Source organism: Cynocephalus volans, chromosome 1 (assembly GCF_027409185.1).
Source record: "Cynocephalus volans isolate mCynVol1 chromosome 1, mCynVol1.pri, whole genome shotgun sequence".
Taxonomy (NCBI): domain Eukaryota; kingdom Metazoa; phylum Chordata; class Mammalia; order Dermoptera; family Cynocephalidae; genus Cynocephalus; species Cynocephalus volans.
Genome location: NC_084460.1, coordinates 23,197,758 through 23,217,577, shown reverse-complemented (window position 1 = coordinate 23,217,577; position 19,820 = coordinate 23,197,758). Strand labels below are relative to the sequence as shown.

At 42.0% G+C, this 19,820-nt stretch overlaps 1 protein-coding gene across 1 annotated transcript in view; it reads right to left on the bottom strand.

Moving 5' to 3' along the window:
• SLC23A2 (solute carrier family 23 member 2) overlaps positions 1-19,820 on the bottom strand; it is a 127,648-nt gene that overhangs the window by 12,064 nt on the left and 95,764 nt on the right. Inside the window, exons 6-12 of the mRNA XM_063091151.1 lie at positions 16,641-16,729; positions 15,575-15,645; positions 14,425-14,606; positions 5,750-5,870; positions 5,089-5,245; positions 1,711-1,858; positions 225-330 (exon numbers count right to left, since the gene is read on the bottom strand). Coding sequence (XP_062947221.1) covers positions 225-330; positions 1,711-1,858; positions 5,089-5,245; positions 5,750-5,870; positions 14,425-14,606; positions 15,575-15,645; positions 16,641-16,729 — 874 coding nt within the window. The remainder of the gene's footprint in view (positions 1-224; positions 331-1,710; positions 1,859-5,088; positions 5,246-5,749; positions 5,871-14,424; positions 14,607-15,574; positions 15,646-16,640; positions 16,730-19,820) is intronic.

The following is a 19,820-nucleotide window of genomic DNA, read 5'->3' as shown; positions in this document are numbered from 1 at the left end:
GCACGAAGAAATGATAGCACCTGAGTGCCTCCCCACCCAGGCCAGCCAAGGGAGGAGAGACCTCCAAGTAGGCCATTCCAAAGACCTACCAAAGAACAAAAAGTAGATGGGGGAGAAGTTGACCTCAGAAATCAGAGACCCTTCTTTTTAGAACTCACAGTGGTCAGACCGATCAGTAAAATGGATGAACGCTTAGAGGCCCAACCATTAGAAAACATTTGTACCTTTGTAATTCCCAAAACTCCAATGTTGGGGCTGGATGAAGTAGAGCCATTCCCAGTACCAAATATGCCATCGAGAACACAGGAGAGACCCTCCACGAAAATCCCCCTAAAATGTAAAGGGATGGGGGAAAGAGAAACGTTCATTCAATGGGGGAAGCACTCAAATACGCTCTAAACGTTTGCAACCCAAAAAAAGTGTGGTCCACAGACCTGCAGCTTCCGCATCCCCTGGGAAATGGGTTTAGAAATGCAGACTCTCAGGCCCCAGTCCAGACCTGCTAAAGCAGAATCTGCATTTTAACAGGATCCCCCCCATGCTTCTTCAATTTTGAGAAGCACCTAAACCACACATTAGAGACAGATTTTTTTAATCATTACTTTTAGCCAGAAAATAAAGCCATCTGTTGGAGTCTAAGACAAATAAAACATATTGATTTAATCCTTTACTTTAAAATCCAGTTTCATTAGAAAGGAAATGTTTTGCAATTTTGTAAACATTGAAACTTTTAAAAGAATCGATAAATAAGAAAGTTAATCATATATAGCAGCTCCACTAGAGAAAGATGTAAAAACTAGGACTGGAAAACTCCAACAGAACCAATGCAAGACATGCTAAGAACCAGCCCCTTGATCTCAACACCCACAATTTGGAGAGGCAGAAGAAGCCAGTTGGGGAACTGTGGGTGATCTGAGCTATTTTCTTTTCTCTGTAGCCCCCTTAGGGTCAATTCCCTATCAGCTTCCAGAAGCTAAAGACCAAGTATTTGGGAGCATAAACCCACAGCTCATAAACCTCTAGATCCTGCAGTTTTCATTTATTCCTGATCTTCCTATCCCTATTTATAGGAATTGTAATTGTGAATAGATTACACAGCACCTACCCTTAAGAACAACTGGAATGCATCAATTTGACAGAACTGGAGCAGCCACTGTCTGGTGCTAAGGTGTCCACTACACATGCAAGAAAAAAGTGCCCTTGTGCTTTCTATCTGACTACAGCAGCTAAGATTGAACAGGGGAATACAGGGAAAAAACAAAAGTTTTGCAACTCAGAAATAACCCCGTAGAGCCTGTTTTACTCCAAAGAAGCTAAAAGTTGAGTTTATATTTAAAAAAAAAAAAAAAAAAAAGACGGGTAAAAAAGACAACAGAAAATTGAAATAGACACATATATCAAAATGACACAAAACCATGCAGAGAACAAGGACAATGCCTGGCATTTGTTTTAAGGTTTGAAGTGGTCACACAGAGAGGATCACGTTTGATTGTCACTGTGAGTAACGAAGGGCAGGAATTCTGCTCTCTGTTACAGATGAGTAGAAGGACAGTAGATGAGGGCAGTGACTTGTCCAAGGATAAACAGCCAATAACTAGTCCTCCTGCTGGCCGCTGAGACTCTAAGTTTCTTCTCCAAGCTTACCTAAACTAAAGACCAAAGTGAGCAGGCTCCAGACCCCATGGGGAACTTGTCCTCTTGGGAACATACCTGTTTATTGCATGGATGGGAGGCGGTGGGGCACAGGACAGCCGGGCACAGGCGTAGTAGTCACCAATAGACTCAATAATGCTGGCGACGACCGCACTGAGCATGCCGATGACGCCAGCTGCAGAGACGGTGGGCAGGCCCCACTGAACTGAGGGAGGAAAACCACCGTGAGAGCCTCATTCCCTTTGCTAGGGGGGCAGGCAAAAGATACCAGGATGTTGAGCCACTTAGAACCTCAGGACTCTACAAGATCCACTTGGATTTTGAAGCTTATGAAAACTGTTTATTTTTAAATCTTAATCATCAATACACCAGATGCCTGGGAAGAGATACTGAGTCAGATGAAGATGGCCATAACAAGGATTGATCTGCTCTGCATCTTTATTTAAAAGAAGAAATTGCTTGGCTGGGAGAAACAGTTGCTTCTCTCCCTGCTTCAAAGTCATGCTTAGTATCTGTTAACAATTTAACATGGCCTGCTGTGTTGGGATAGAAATTCATATGAGAGGGATTTAAGCAGAGCATGGTACAAAAAAGCAGTTATCTTGCCCAGAGGGTAGCATCAAATGAAAAAGCAGTGAAAATCACCAGGTAGATTTAAATCCTAACAGTTAACCCTTCTCTACTATATAAGTATTACAGGTACTTCTTTTTTAAGTAAATCATAAACCATGTTATAAAAAATTAGTTTCATTTAAGAAAGCAAAGAGAAGTCCCATTGTAGTTTCATTTTAAATATGTGGACTTACTTAATCCTTCAATGGATTTTTTTTTTTCTTTAAAAGTATATCTATTTGAGGGCCGGCCCGTGGCTCACTCAAGAGAGCACGGTGCTGATAACACCAAGGCCACAGGTTTGGATCCTATATAGGGATGACCAGTTAGCTCACTGGCTGAGCGTGGTGCTGACAACTCCAAGTCAAAGGTTAAGATCCCCTTACCGGTCATCTTTAAAAAAGAAAAAGTATATCTATTTGCATATTGAAAGCCACAGACCTTATTTAATAAAGAATCACATGAGTCTTTTCCACTGTTAGGATGAACAGACTCCTTTTATAAAGTGGCTAGTCCTTCCTCCCGTGAAGTGTTAGCTATAATACAACCACCCAGCATAAACCACAACGGGAAATGAACGATGGATAAAACATGGTCTATCATGCCAGAGCCTACAATGTAGCTTGAGGAACAACAGGACACTTCGAAAGATCCAGAACAGTGTAATGGTTCAAACTCAAAGGGAAGCAAGCTGAGCACAGGTCACAAGAAGTATAAGTGAGGAAGCCAGGAAAAGGCAAAGTCAGTCCCTGTCCAGGGAAGGATTGGAAGAGGAGGAGGTGGAAACGGAGTTGCCCCCGAAGGATGTGGAGGGTGTGGAGAGGGAGATAAGCGAGTGGAAAGGGCATTCTGGTGGAAGCAGAGGGCTCATGCACAGCAGTGGGTGAGAGAGGAACGACTCTATAAGCCATCTAGAGGGGACTGGACGATGGGTCGTAGTAACAGGGAGCAACTACACGTTTGGGAAGAGAAGAATGACACATAAGGTAAGATGTGCACGATGTGCCTGGAGTGTGTCTGAGGGTAGAAGTGCTCCTGCCTGGGGCTGTTCTACCCTGAGGGAGCAGTGAGGAAATGCAGAGGCAGCCCTTGATCAGAGGTGCAAGGTATACAGGTCCACAGATGGGATGTGGCACATTCTTTGCCCATCAATACCATGCTGGGTCAACATCTCATCTCCGGGTTGGCTTGGAATGGATGTTTCTCACTCTGAGGGCTTCTTAACCAACCAACATTTTGCTTTTTCTAAATAAGCTTTTATGCTGCTACCATGTTACTGTTACAGAACTATGGTTTCATTTTAGTGTCTTAATTTGGTGGGGGGGGAGTGGGTTGTTATTTTGATCTCTTTCCTTTAGATATAAATAAAACCTTGTTGTCTACCAGTCTTCCTTCTTAAATCTGTTATTTCATCTTTCTTTTTAAGTAGAACGTTTTATTTTGTTATTTTACAGGAGGGAGATTTCCTGCAGGGTCCTCAGGGGCTGTGCCCGAGGAGGTGTGACTTAGTGAACAGAGCACTGGGTGTTGTTGATAGCAGTGAGTGAACGTGTAGGGCACCTCTGAATGACAACTTTTGACTGCCAAGAGCTGGTGAACTGCCCTGTCCTCTAAGTCCTGCCTCCTCATGCATGGCTCGAGGCCCCTGCAGGAAATCTCTCTGGTTTCAGCACATGAGCAGCTGCTTCTCCTGGATGACCCATACCATGTCCTGCTGGTGCTCACATAAGGAGCCACCTGTGCCTCTTCTTGACTGCCTCACCATGTGATTTTTAATCTCATTCCATCTCAGATTATAGGTATGTTCGTGAACCATGCACATTCTTTTTAGGGAAAAGAAGAGGTATATATAAATATACAATCAGACCACATGATCTGATGAGAATGTTATTTTGGAAAGACTAAACTTTATGAAGCTTTCATAAAACATATCAAGAACAACAGGAACAACTGCCAATATCATCATCATGCAACATACTTAAAGGAGTCATCTCTGACCCAACCTTAATATTCTTGGCTTTTCTTGCTTTTTCTTCTTGTCTTTATAAAATATGAAAATAAGACAGCTAAACAGGGGAATAAATTAGCTCAACCTGACAAAGCTCAGGCTTCAATTCTAATAAAAACCTCAAATGCTGGGAATAGAGTCTTCACAATAGAACAATGAAGCATATAACCACCACCACTGGGTTCATACAAGTCACTTTTGGAGTCAGGAGCTGGAAATGCTACATGTGAATCCAGGTGATACCTCCGCTGTGGATCATATTATCTTCCCCTGAGAGTTACCCAACACACAAATTATAGCTGAAGATCCATTCTCCGGCCATTTGTGATTTTCAGTTTACCTCTACAGCTGTGACCAAATTTAAAAGATTATGGCTACTCATTAAAAGATTATATAAATCCCGCCATGCTCGAGCAGTTTGCTTTCTAATTTCCAAACCTTTCTCAATTTGGCAGATCTGGTACCAAGCAGCCCTGTACTTGCTTTTCTAAGCAGATGCCCTCAAATCCTGGCCAACAGAGCTCAAAGCAGCAAAGAGACAACTTATTTGGGATTTCATCCTAGCAGAGCCAAAAAAGCCAATCAGTTAATCGGAGAAGGGAGCTGAATAGTCTGTGTGTCTTAATCACTGCCTTCTGGGGACAATGCTGTCTAATCCTCTAATGACCAGAATGGCGAGACCTTCAGGAGACATTCTGGGACAAAGAAGGCTTTTCGTGCTGCTAACTAAGCTTTATGCCAACTCTGCCAACTTCCAACCCCTATAAATTGGGCCTTTCTGGGCTCCTAACCCCTCTAGACACGAGAATACTTACATGGGTATGGAACCTTAAACCACGGGGCTACCAGTAGCACGCCCTGCCTGGCATCTGTGCGAGCGTAGAAGCCGTACTTTGTGCTGTCAGGAGGGAAGACATCTGTCACCGTGAAGATGAAGCAGAGCAGCCAGGACACAAGGATGGCCAGGATTATCTGAAGTGGTTGAGGGGAAAAGCTGTCAGCCCAACAAAGCTAGTGGTTGTTAGCAAATCACACACCTTTCTACAGTCTGAACACCACACCCCAGGACCCACCGTGGTCAGTACTTTGCAGATCTACTCCTTGAATGAAACTGCAGGGAAAGAGAGCAGTTTTACACAGGTAAATTTACTCTAACCCTTCCAAAGTCTGGTAGTAAAATAAGAATGGACATCATGCCTGCAGAGGCCACATGGAGTCAGATCTCACTTAGTCCCAAGGACAATCTCCTCCTCCTCCAGCACTGCTAAAAGGATGTGCTCCAATTTCAGAACTGGAACCTTCTATTGCTTCTAAACTTTAAGTCCATGATGATTTGGGTGGTCATTAGTACCCTGATATCACCGCACAGATAGGGTCCTGCCCCAGGAGGGCTTGCTGAAAACCCTCCCTTCACATAAACATTTTATGTATGAACCAAAGGCAATATTGTCAGGGGGAAAAAAGTCCATTACTCACAGGGAACATTTTGAAAAGCTGCAACTTGTATGCGGTCCACCCTTTCTTGGATTTGTAAATAGGAAGAGGAAATTTAACATTTCTGGCATATTGAGAAAACAGTAATACAAGGAAAATTGTCCTGAGAAGGGAAAAAAATAAATAAATTAGGTTAAAGGCTGTTATGTCTGTGTTTTAAAATAATACTCAAAGCTTCAGTGGCAAAATTGACTACATGTGTTCAATTCATTTACCTAGAAAGAGGCTAGTTCTCTTAAGTACTATTTGGGAAATCATTATCTTTTGGAAATACCATTTTGGAGATGTTACAACCCATTTACCTAGCATTTCTTGATAACAGAATGAAATTGCAGTGTAAATGTTCTGGATAAATTTTCCTAAGTAGAATAAGAGAACAGAGAGAATGTACACATTGACAGGAGGAGCTCACATTACGTCAGGGAGAAAGATGCCAGATAGAAGATAAAGCACAGTATAATTACAACTACGAATTACCTAAAAAGCAAACCAAGAAACTACTGCACACACATGCACAAACATGTGAGAAGGATATGATCCAAAATGCTTACAGGGACTGGCTTTGGGTGGTGATATGATTTGTTTTTGCTACTTTTCTATATTTTCTGATTTACTTACAATGAGCATGAATTACTTTTAAAAAGCAAGAAGTAAAACACCAATGTTTAAGAAAACCGTATGGGTAGAATTCAATATTAGTAATTTTCCTGAATGGTCTGTGTGCACAAGACATCACGCTGAGGTCTTCCCGTGAGTTGCCTCAGCCTCACGGGTGGTATTCAGGATCAGCCCCTTTTACAGAGACAAAACCAGAGATGCAAGATCACACCGCGAGGGTCATGTGATGGGGATGGGGGTCTAGCTCTACAAGCTGAGCTCTAAACTACCAACACTCCAGTCATAAGACAGAGATGCCTGGGCTGGCTGCACAGGTCCCTCTCCCTTAAGCCGCAAGTTCCTGAGTGACACGCACCAAGTACTACAGGAGCAGTGACAGGCAGTGGCCTCCCTGCAGCAGGATCATACGTCTGGTGATCCTCATGGCTGGTAGGTGTGGGACCACTTCCCATCCTCCTGGGTGGAATTACTCAACCCCGAAACAATAAAGGCACACCATGATGTATCTAATAGCCCAATGATGTGTCTAATCCTCCACGCGGACTCATTCACTCTTTCACTTACAACCTGAAGTAGAGTTGGCAGTCAAAGCTAAGCTTAATTATTCCTGGGCACAGTTCCAACCGCTGAGATGGATTTATTAGCTCCAACGACAGTGGTCAAGTGCAGCTTCATTGTCACATTCCTAAAGAGGTACGGACTGCAGCCCAGCTGGAGAGCAGGCCTGTGCTGCTCCACAGGTCTCCCTGGCTACTTAGCACTTTGGTGAACTGGTGTTCCAGTGGGAGTCTCTGCCAGTACCAGTTCAAGGTTGAGAATACACATGGTGCCCAAGTTATTTCAATTCCTCTGAGATAGTGAAGTTTAACAAATATGGCAATGAGGAGTACTAAAACTGGCATATTTTAAACTTAGACCCACATGGGGGAGAAAAAAAAAAGGCTACTTATTTGTTTCAAAGTGAATACCATGAGATCCAAAAAAGCCCAAATCTGCTATTGTTGTTATCATTATTTCAGGCAACACCCACCTGCATTGTGGTGCTCACTTTTCAAAGCACGTTTAACGGGACAGGGGACACACACAGAACGTGAGGAGGTGAGAGCTACCAAACTCATACTCCTCTTTGATTAAGAGCTACCCCCTTAATTTCTTTCTCTCCCTAATCAGTCATTCTCTTTCCCTCCCAACAATTCTGACTGAGCAAGAAATTCAACAATTCTGACTGAATGAGAAAGTGATTGATAGAAACTGAGGCCAAACGGCCAATTAAACCAAACCAGTTTGGGCCACACCAGGGAGTTTATGCATGACACTGCCTCTAACTTTAACTTTCAATGACATAAGGTCAACCCCCTTTCATTTTAATGCTTAGATCTCCATTCCCAGAAGAACATGGGTCACATGTAACATACATGTTGCATTGTGTATGCAGGCCCATCCTTGAATATGCATAGAAATAACCCAGTCCCTTGTTACGTACGTAAAAGCTCCTGTAGCTAGATCCGTAAAAGCTATAACCCTCATCTACTCTGGGAGCTTGGTCTGGGTCCTGAGACTGGCTTTGCTTCTGGCTTGCACAACCCTTTCATGACAGAAAGCTACCCAAGTCTCAGGCCCAAGTCTAGCAACTCAAATTAAGTGAGCAGATTGGACAGAAGAACACTCTAAGACCCATCTACTTCCAGTTTATTTTTATCTTCAAATATACCTGTGTAGCAGGTAGGGCAGGCACTCCCACGACAGGCAAGAGAAGAGGTTCAGAGGTGGGGGTGTGCCTGTGTTCACATGCCTTGACCCAGCAGAGTAGGGACAAGGGTCTTTGCCCTACATCCTCAGCCTGGAGTACCGTCTATTATCCTGGGTGCTTCCCACCTCATGTTTATATTTGGCTTCCTTGCTGACCTTTCTTTTATTTTAATATTATACAAGTAATGCATACTAAATTGTAGGAAAATTTTAAGAAAGAGTCAAAACCTTGAAGATCACTCAAATCCCCCTATCAGGAAATAAAACCACGTAACATTTTGGTCTATTTCGAATGGCTTTCTGGATATTCACTAGCTGTCATGCATCGGGGTCAGAGGAAATAGACTAACTGCCATCATCCTTGTTCTTGGGACATGAACAGGTCATTATCTAACCCAGACTGGGATTATACTGTACATGCTCCTTCCTAATAGGTGCTTTAACAATTCCCATAACTGTATGATATCAAAAACAACATAAATAATTGCATAATCCCACCCAGAGACCAAGAATGTTCATTTGCTACTCACTGCAACATGGGGTCTTACCATACTTTTAAATCCCTACCAATTGCATCAATGAAAAAGATTATATCACCACTTATTTCAATATTTTTTCTGTATTCATGAGGATACAAATTTCAGCATTGTTTCTAATAGCAAGTATTTTAAACAACATGCATGAGTATCAACTGGGGAACGGACAGATAAATTATGGACTATTCATACTTATATTTAACACTATGCAGCTCTACAAAGAATGAGACCAATCTAAACATACTGTTTTGGAAAGGTAAGCCCAACAAATGGTTGGGGTGAAAAACAGATTACAAAGTAATATCATGTTAAAGCTGCATATGTGCATATCTTTGTGTTTATTCGCCTAAAAAATATAAAAATATAGAAAGATAAACAGTTTACTCATCAACAATCAAGAGGATTTTTTTGAAAGAGAAAGTGGTAGGAGACTACTCCGACTTTAGATTTGTCTACTGCTAAATTTCAAATGATTCGAATTTAAATGAGTTGGAGGGGGCTGAGAAACGGTGGGGTACAGAAAAAATGAGACTGTTCTTGAGTGTTTGGTGATGGTATGTGGGGGTTCATTATACTATTTTCTCTACTTTTGAATAGGTTTGAACTTTTCCATAAGAAAAGTAAATAAAAAATAAATTTTTCCCAGGAAAAACAGTTCCTATCAAGCTATCAAGGACTTATGCATTATGCTAAAAATGGCAGCCACTAATGTGCCACATTTAACCTCCTCTGGGAATGTCTCTAAACTCCGTCTCTACTGGTGTGACTCTGGAACCCATGTCTGTACAGACACATTGATTAGCTTATTTGTATTTCCTTTGTTGCTTTAACAGCCATTCACATCATATCCTTCCATCCATACTTCACTGGGATTCTCTCTTTTAAATTAGTAAAACTATGAATCGGGGACATAAATCTTTCCTATAAAATTTTTGTAAACTTTTCCCAAGATTCATTTTTAATTCAGTTTCAGTGGTTTTTGATATGTGTTTTAAGTGCATCAACAGTAAAATCTATCTGCCATTTTCTTTTTAATATCCGCTTTACGAAAGTCTTCCCTACTTTATGATTAAATATTTACGTAGGTTTACTTCTACCACCTTTATGGTTTTATTTTCTATATTTAAGTCTTTAATTCAATTGAAATATAATTTGATATAAACTAGGATTCTAGCTTTTTTCCAAAAAGTTATCTAATTTTTCTTACAAAATTCCCCATTGATTTCAAATGATTTCAAATGATTTCATTCCCCACTGATTTCAAATGATTGCTATCTTCTACTAAATATTTTTTTTTTTTGGTTCGGTTTCCATCCCTCCTACTCTGCTCTACCAATGTCTATCGCTGTCCCAGGACCACAGTATTATTTATGAAGCTCTGGAATGTATTTAATTCCTATAAAGCCAAATCATCATTCCTTTCTCCTTGACATTTCTGGTATTGATCCTTATTGTTTTATTTTCTTGTCTTATGCATTGGCTAGCACATCCAGAAGAACTTTAAATGATACCAGTCATAGTAAACATGCTCATCTTGGTTGCTGATTTCAACAGACAGTCCTGATTCGAGTCCATTAAAGACATTTTTGAGGCACATTTAAGGCATTTTTAACCTTATTCATGACAGACCCTTCTATTATCACACTGCTAACAGTTTGCTTCAGTGATGTAGACTGAATTTCATTATTTTAAAAAAAAAAAAAGGTGTTTTGGTTTTTTTTTTTTTTTAGGAAAACTGTCAGCATGGTTTTTATTAGTAAAAACTTAACAAAATCTACCATGGAGCCATGCTGGATTTTAATAAATTTTCTAATATTTAATCATACTTGAATTTCTGAAATAACACATAACACATCATTCTCTCATTGTACTGTCTGTAGCAGTATTTTCCCAAATAATGTTCCAAGGAACATTCTTCCAAGACATGCTTATAGATGTGTCATTAAAAAAATAAATTAAGTATGGGCAGGGCTGGATACTAAGGTCCTTTTCTGGGAAGAGACCTTCGCACACTGGCATTTTAAAAGATTGTAAAAAGCCTTACAGTAGAGAAAGATGCTGAACTTTAGCATGCTACCTGAGCACATTTGAACTCAAAACTCTGTGTGGGACATACCCAAAGACTGCAGATCAGTTCGGGGCTTTTCTTTACACAACCCCAGGAAGGAAAATGATAGCCTGTGGTTCTCCTTTCGTATTAGCTCAGTCAGGGTTTGCCATTAAGACAAAATTGACTTGGAAGTTTCCTCCTTTCTCAAAGCTCTAGAACAGTTTAAACAGTGCAGAAATTCTCTCTTCCTTGAAGATTTAATACAATCAATGTCTAACTATTTGGGTCCAGGGCTTCTTTTAGGGATCCAAACTGTTCGAGAACATTCTTGACTGTTCCCATGGTCATGGGTTTACTCTGCTTCCCACACTTCCCTTGGTAATCCACAACCTTCTTACTGAGCGCCTGCTCTGCAACAGGTGGACCAGGTGCTGGGGGTGCCAAGCTGACTGGTCCTGAGCAGAGGCCCTGCCCTCGCAGAGCTGACATCCTAAGGACAAAGAGCTCTTGGAAAAATAAAAAGAATGAGAGCAGAGATGAAAAGCTCAAAATAAGGATTAAAGGGAAAGCTCAGGAAAATTTCCACAAATAGAGAATAAAAGACAAAAAGATGGAAAACAAGAGAGGAAAGTAGAGGAAGAGTCCAGGAGGTCCAACGTCCTGGAAAGTCCAGAAAGAGACAAGCACAAGTGAGTGGAGGAAAGGCACCTGGGAAATACTTCGAGATCATTTCCCACCTCTGCATGCCTGAGTGCCCAGCCCAAGAGATGTTAGCAAACCCACCAAGGGGCAGCAGGTGAGGTTTCAGACACTGGGACCATGAACTGCCCTAAAATCTTCCAGAATTCTAGCTTGTGTCTAATTGGAGTCTCAAAAGAAGAGAACACAGGGCTGGCCAGTTAGCTTAGTTGGTTGGTGTTAAAACACCAAGGTTAAGGGTTCAAATCCCTATACCAGCAGGCCACTAAAAACAAACAAAATGAATAAAAGAAGAGAAGAGAGGAAGAGGTAGGGAAAGCATGCATGGCTGACATTTTACAGGACTGAGAATGGACGGGAAGGGAGAAGGAGAGAAGCTGGAGACTAGTGAGGAATGCACAGCCGAGGGGGAGCCTTGTGAGGGTGGTGGCAGTGAAGCCCAGAGAGGAAAACAGATTCAGGATTTGCCCTGGAGGCAGAAGAGAATGATGGGCTGTATGCAGAGAACAAGGGAAGGAAGAATGGACAGCGACGCCAGGGTTGCTGGCCTAAGCAACCAGAAGCATGGTTGTGCCATTTACCGAGAGGAGGAAGACAGAAGGAGCTGGCATGCAGGGAAGGAGGGAATCAAAAGTCTGGAGCTTTTTCACTTAGAGTTGGAGACGTCTTGTGGAGAGGGCAAGGGTGGGGCTAGATCTACATGTCTGGAGTCAGCAGGTCTGAGCTAGAGGTTTATGCAGATGTCTCCAGCACGAGAGACGTGTGTGGAGGCTATGGACAAGATGAGCTCCTGGGGGAGCCAGTAGGCCCAGGATCACCATCTCAGGAGCCCCAACATTGCGAGGTAAGAGCGAGGAGGAGTCAAGTTTGGTTACTTAGGCTTTTCTGGAAAACCATTTTATTACTTCTCTTTCTTAATTTGGGGCAGGCAGCATAGATATAACTTGCCCTCCCTGGATCTGAGGATTTACCCCTCTATATGCACACTCATTCTCATCTCATCTTATTAGCCGTTAGCCTTGCCAAGTGTCTGCCAAAGGACCAGCTTTTAGATGTATCACTTCTATTTGTTTCATATCTTCTGTATCTTTATTCTTTATTCCTGCTTTTGTTAGGTTTATTTCTTATCCTGTTTTTCTAGCTACTGAAATTCCTCATGTACGGATAGTCCCTCACTTAGGATAGCATGATTTATGATTTTTATACTTCATGATGGTGCAAAAGCAATACGTATTCAGTAGAAACCATACTTCGAATTTTGACTCAAAATTCTTTATAATAACTTTGTTATAAAATAGGCTGTGTGTTGGATAATTTTTCCCAACTATAGGCTAATGTAAGTGTTCTGAGCACGTTTATAGTAGGCTAGGCTAAGCTATGATGTCTGGTAAGTTAGGTGTATTAAATACACTTTCAACTTACAAAGGGTTTATCTGGACATTACACTATTTTAAGTCAAAGAGCATCTGTACTTTATTTGCCTTAAAGGTTATGAGTTTTCTCGAAAACAACTCTGGCTACCCTCTACGTATGATGAGTACTGCTCTTGTCATCATATGCCAAATTATCAGTCATTGTGAAGTTTCAGTTTCTTCTCTAAGAGTTATTTATAACAATTTTTTTTTTAGCCTCTAAACAGTTGGTTATTTGTTCATCCTTTTGTTATCGGTTTCTAATTTTACTGTGTCATAAACACAAATTCTCCTTTTTGGCATGTATTGCATTTCACTGCATGAACATTCTTACATGACATTTACACACCCATGCTGGTGTGGGCAATGTTTTGACCAGCCTTTGGTGAAATAAGAAAATTAAGAACAATCTTGGATATTTTCACATACCTTAATTTAATTTGTAATGATGTATGGATTACAGTTATACTACGATTCACTATTTGTACATCAGGTTCTAATATACAGAAGCAAGACTGAGTGTAAAGAGTTATGCTCTCATCGGACCACTTGGGTTTTGAAACTCATCTTGGCCCCTTATAAGCTGTGTGACTCTGGGCAAGTAACACTGCATCTTTGTGCCTCTGTTTCTTCAGCTATTAAATAGGAATAACTATAGGTGCCACCTTATCTTATACAGAAGTGTTATGTAAAGCATTTATGCATAGTAAAGACTCAACAAATGTTGCCTATTATTAAATAATTACAGAATTCTCAAAGCAAAAAAAAAAATTAGAAATCCTCTTATGTTATTATTTACTTTGTTTTAGAAATTCTACCGGTTGGTAAAATTCCAGGGTCTTGGAATCATTTACCTATGATATAATCAGTTCTTACATATGCTCTACAGACACACAAAGAGAATGTGGGCTCTGTTTGTGGTAAACAGACTTTTATGACTCTAATCATCAATCTTATAATATTATCAGAGTCTTGTATGTCTTCACTAATAAAAAATGTTGACATTACCTTAAGGGGCAAGGGACATCTTTAATGGAGGTGAAGTTCTACGCAAAAGGATCAGCTCAGCACTGACTAGCAGGACCCTGGCAGAAACCACGGCCTCCCCATGCGTGCAGAGCTATGTGCAGCCTAGAGAGCTCAGTTGCACCACCAGTGCCAATAAACCCTCCTGCCACGTCTCTGTCTTTGCCAGTCTGGAAGTGTTTTTGAGTCGAATCTAAAGGATTTGGCTTCTCGGTATTCTAACTCATGCACTTGAGACTTGGCATGACCTCAAAAGTCAAGAGCTAATGGCGCCACCATCTCACTCCATTACACAAGTTTAAAACCTTATAACCCTCCCTCTACACATCACTGCCAAGTCTATCTTTGGAATACCTCAACTACATGTCATTTCCCAACCTCTGGGTCTAAAAAATTCAACTATTCCTAACACGAAGTAATAAAAGTTTAACCTGTCAGATCATTCTTTTTTTTCTTTTTTAAACAAAATAACTTCCTAAAGTCTGAATGTTCCAAAAGACTGTCCCACAGTGGCGGGAGGAGGGGAGGTTTTCACTGTGCACTCTTGAATGACCTCTGAACACTTACAGCATGGCGATGCCCCAGTGCTTCCCAGCTCTTTCCCCCGCCGCCTGGAAACCAGAGAGGCCAATGAGGGCCACCGTGGGCGTTATGGTCAGGGGCCCGATGTATTTCAGCAGAGCACCAGGCAGGCCTAGGAGGCCGATGACCACTTCTATCAATGAGGACATGATGATGGCCCCCTGGATCTGGAATAAGAGATGGGACAGACGTGAGAGTGAGCTGCTTGTAGGTCAAACACGCCAAATGTCACCTGCAACCACAATTGATAACTCTGGAAGGCAACAAATTACTATGTTATATAACAGGTACGAGATAGCTAGAAAATTCCCTGGGACTCCACAAAAAACTTCAGTGGGGTTAATTGGGGCCTAGCTCACTTAAGGATGACATCATTGCTATAAGAGTATAACAGAAATGGGCACTGAACACAAGCCCACTTGCCTTTCCCGCTGATAAATGATGCAGATGAAATTTATAATTCCCATTTAAGAAACACAACATTTCAAAATAACCAGCTTTATAGGAATACAGCACTACAAAGACTCTTGGCTTTAAAGAGTGAGTCCTGTCAGGATATTTAAAAGATAGTGTTACTGACAAAAATCCTAAAGGAATGTTTCTGCTGTGCACAACAGCCATATCTGTGCTAATTCTGAACAAATGGCGAATGACCTCATGGGTTTCAGGAAATATGAATAACCTACCGGCCACTCTTCAAGTCTGGGGACTGCCCCACACTGTTCTGTTTCAAGTGCACTTTGGCAGACAAATGTCTTTAGTTTTTTCAACAAATACAGGCAAACACTGAGATCAGAACGAACAATCCTGCTGGCTCTGTGGCACTTTCTAGTGAGCTGTGAGCCTCAGCAAGTTATGCTGGAGAGTGTAGGGGACAGTTGTGTGGGTCGGCAGGAGAAAAGAAACACAAAGCATTTCCACATGCTTTATTCTCAAGTGATGTTAACTAAATTTAGGTTAACAACAATTACCTGTGGTATTACATTTCCACTTATCTTAACAGAAATAGAAGCTTTGGTAGTTGAGAAAGAAAAGAAGTGCTAAGTAAAAGCAACTGTGATTTCTTGGGTGCAACCAATGTCAAAGCTAAGAAGAGACACAAAGAAGCCACAAGCACACAACGCTCGTCTTTTACCTCTCGGATCCGGGGATACCAGATGTGTTCTGTGTGCAACAGTTCTGCTGTTCCATTGGCAACTGAAACATCTTGAAAACAAAAGCAAAAACAAAGTTTTCTTGGAGTGACACTGATGTTTCACAGGACACATTCATTTTACCCTTTAAGGAGAATTTCCTCCCTGCTTTAAGCATATTTGTGTCATTACCCATCCCCACAATTCAACCTACAACAGTACGGCTTATACTGAAAGGTGGATTCCCCCATGCTAATTTAACCAAATGTATTCATCAACTGAGAGCTCCCCAACTTGTCAAAAGCTGACTGAAGTGGTGATGCACGTTACTAGTACCAGCCTCACGCAAAAAACCAACCTTTGCAAGCAGCTAATTGAAGTGCCCGACAGCAAGGTTGCTGGACTGATGTTTTAAAAACCTAGATAACAGAGGACCTTTTCCAGTTCCTAAATCAAATCCATGGTCACAAGTAACTCCTAGGAGCAAGGAAGGAAATGAAGTCTGGAAAACTTTGCTCCTAGAACCTCAAAATGTAGCAGTATTTTGAGCGTACAACAGGTCTGACTTTGATTTTCTCAAATTCCCTATCTTTTCCTGACCGGGTTCCTCAAGGATCTTTGCAATCACTAAGGAAGGGAAATGAAAGTCATTTGCAGAAAACCACAGTAGCCAGATCCTTAAAAAGCAAAGATGTTTCAGAGAAGGGATGCTGACGCAGCAAAGAGAGTGATTACTAGTTGGTCATAAAATCCACTGAAAGAGAGAGGCAGAAAAATAGCACAAATACTTTTCTATTCCGTCCCCATATAAATCAATTTCGTTAGCACAGAGAAATGAGGTCATTCCTGGTCCTTACTTGCTCTTAGGGTTAGGGATGAATGAGTGGATAGAAAGAGAGAGACAGACACGATCCACAGACTGGAGCATTCTAAGCTGTTTGTGGGTTTGTGTGTTCTGTGCCTAATTCCAGAAAGGATTTAACGCTGCTGGGGGCTGCATGTCCAGGCCTCCCTTTATCACCTGCATTAAAGGACCCCAATGACATATGCGGAAATAACTGCAATTACCTGTGGTGTTACATTTCCATTTATCTAAAGACAGGATGGCTCGAGCAGGGGCCAAAAATGCAAAAGCACTGGCCTGAAACAGGGGTAACCTAAAAGAAACGAGACCAAAACCATGATCACGGCATCAGGAACTACCGAGGTAGTTCACTATTTGACAGCTTAACAGTCTTTTCCATAGACATACAGCACATGAGCAAATGCAAAGACCTCCTCTGCCACGCAGCCGGGGCTACCAGCTTCTCCATCCTCCCCTCTTGCTGCTCCTCCCCACAGGCAGCTCCAGTGTGGGCCCCTTCAGGGTGAGGCAGTGCCAGCACCCCAATACCGGCCCTGCCATCGCCTCCCTTCCCATGGGGGTGGGGGTTTTCAGGCACTGGGCATCCCTCTTTCCTGCTCAGTTTATGAGCTCCTTATTAAACACCAGTGTATATCCACTATCTTACCACCCCCCTCCTCCCTTCAAAATTCTTATCGGTTATCATAGAAAAAAATCTATCTCCCTCTGTTGTTCCATTTTGTGAGTCAAAAACCACCTTAATCACGAAGAATAAGTATTAAAATCATGTTAGTGATCTGGATCTTTTGAGGAAAAGGAAAGCTGTAAGTTACAAAGTGACAGTAGATATAATATTCTGCTTAATCATAAAAATACTTAAGTGTTCTAACACATTTTTAAAGGACCCAGAAAGCTTGCAGACACTCCATTAAATTTCCTGCCCACATCCTCAAACTAAATGCAGAGATCCACAAATGCCATCATTCGATTATATTTTAGATGCTTCATGTTGACTTTATGAACACTTTACCTACCCAAATTAAAAATATTTTGACTTTTTTTATTATTGGAAATGTACAGCATTTCAACTACATTGTATTAAAGTGGATTTATGGGTTAGCATGAAAACTTAGTCACTATTTTTAACATTATTTTGGAGTCAAAATATAAAATTGGCTCCTTCTGTTTGCAGGGCTAGGAACTCCCAGACATCCAAATCCTTCTTAAATGCCCCAAGCAGCCTTGTTAGTGGCCTGGCCAGCAAGACAGGAACCCAGCATCCTCCCCTGAGATGTCTGACAGAAAGTCCTGCCCACAGTGAATCAGGAACTGGAACGAAACAGAAGCGGCTCTGGCTGAAGGACCAGTAGCAGTAGCCGCTTTGCAAGCCCAGAGACTAGAATACACCATTCTGAGCCAGACGAGGGTCAAGACTCCCTTGCTACAAATGCTCTCCTAGCCATTTTAATCATGGAATGAAATCAATGGAAAGTAGGCAGGATGCTGGCTTGAAGGCCCAGAGGCAGGCCACACAGTACAAACCAGATGCACTGCTGATGGCCACTCATATGGGCATGCCCTCCACCAACCATCCAGTTATCATTACCTGCCGGAGGGGCCCGGAGCACAATGCAGTCAAAGTAGAAGTGAAGGTCACTGAAGTGGGAATGTATATCAAAGGGAAAACATTGTTTGACAATTCCTTAAGCACAAATTTTCAGGAATATACTGAAAGGGTAAAGGAAAGTCAGCATGTAATTAGAAATGGATACCATCCCAAATGGTCCAAATGGCATCTGTTTTACCATAGCTTCCAATTTCAAGCAATGCATCCTTGCACAATGTAACACGAATGGAGAGTTGCATTTAGAGGTCCTGGCCTTAGGAACATGGCCATCCCACTGCACTGGTGATTCACTGGAAGTGGCAAAAGTAAAGACTAGCTCTGGGTTCCATTGCTCAGTCAGACCTCGGTCTGAACCTGACTTTGGCATCTGACCTGGGCACCTTTCAGGACAGGCATTTTATGGCTCAACCAGGACAAAAGGCCCTAAGAGCACTGCTGCAAAGAAGCTCACTCAGTTGGAAGCAGCTGGGACCCTGGATTCCACTGAAAGTGGGTGATAACAGAAAAAGTCTGGCAAGATGATCTGGAAAGAGCTATACATGGCAGGATTCACCTTTCAGCCATGCACACCACCCATCACAAGTGTTAATACCCAGCAGTAAGTGTGGGCTCTACGACTGACAGCACAAATCAGTGGCTTGAGTGGGATATTCTTAAGAAGGCTGCAACAAGAGCATATGAAAGCAATAAACGAGAGCCCCAGATCACAATTAACAAAGCCAATTTCCAAGAAAAAGAGTGAAGATGAGAGTGGCTTTTTCCAGTGCCAGCCCAGCATGAAGCTGGTCAGTTCTCGGCTCCTGCCTTGGTGCCTCTTGCTCACGTCACCACCTAAACCTCAGGAAGACAGACTGCCTGCTCTTTTATTTTTTACTGATGACTAGAAAAGCCAATAAATTAAACTGTGCCTTTCTTTACACCAGGGGTTGCCAATCTGGTCCGCTACCTGTGTTTCTAAGTAAGAATTGGAATACAGCCATGCTCGTTTATTTACACATTGTCTTTGGCTGCTCTTGTGCTACAATGATAGAGCTGTAGTCCTAACAGAGACCAGCAAAGCCTAAAATACTTACTGCTTAGACCTTTACAGAAAAAACATCTTAAATCTGTAAAGAGGCAGATGAAATATGGATTTTTACAGATGAAAGTTTTTGCAGTTAATAGTGTCACTAGATGTTAGTTTAAAAAAAAAACCTGAGCAGAGAGGCAACTTTGTCATGACACAGTCCCATGTCAGGCTCCAGCCCCGGGAAGACAAAAGAATCCAACCAGCCTCAGACAAGTCCTTATTCAAAACCCTGCTGGAGGTCTCCCTTTTCCAACAGGGCACCCAGGTGACCTGCTCCCCATTCCCAGCCTCGACTCTCACCCTTTACACTTCCCGTACTCCTGCAAGGGGGTCGGGATTCTCACCTCTGAGCCCATCTCCTCTCTCTGTCAATCATAACATTTCTAATATTCCACTTTTACTTGTCACTCAAGGCACAGAGAAAACATCACCACCCCTACGAAATATCCTATGATCTCCTGTGAATCTGCAATGCATTCCTCCTGCAACTTACAACTCTATCAACTTCCTAGTCAAGATTTCTGCAAATCACACCCCACGAGGCCAGTAAGCTACAGTCAGGACTCCCTGGGGTTGCTGGTTAAAAATGGAGATCTCTGCATCCCACCCAGACCTGGTCAGCCAGAATGTGGGGTGGTGGCACCAAATCTGCAGTTTGTACAATCGCTTCTAGGTGAGGCTGAGACTGACACCTCCTGTGCTAGATGA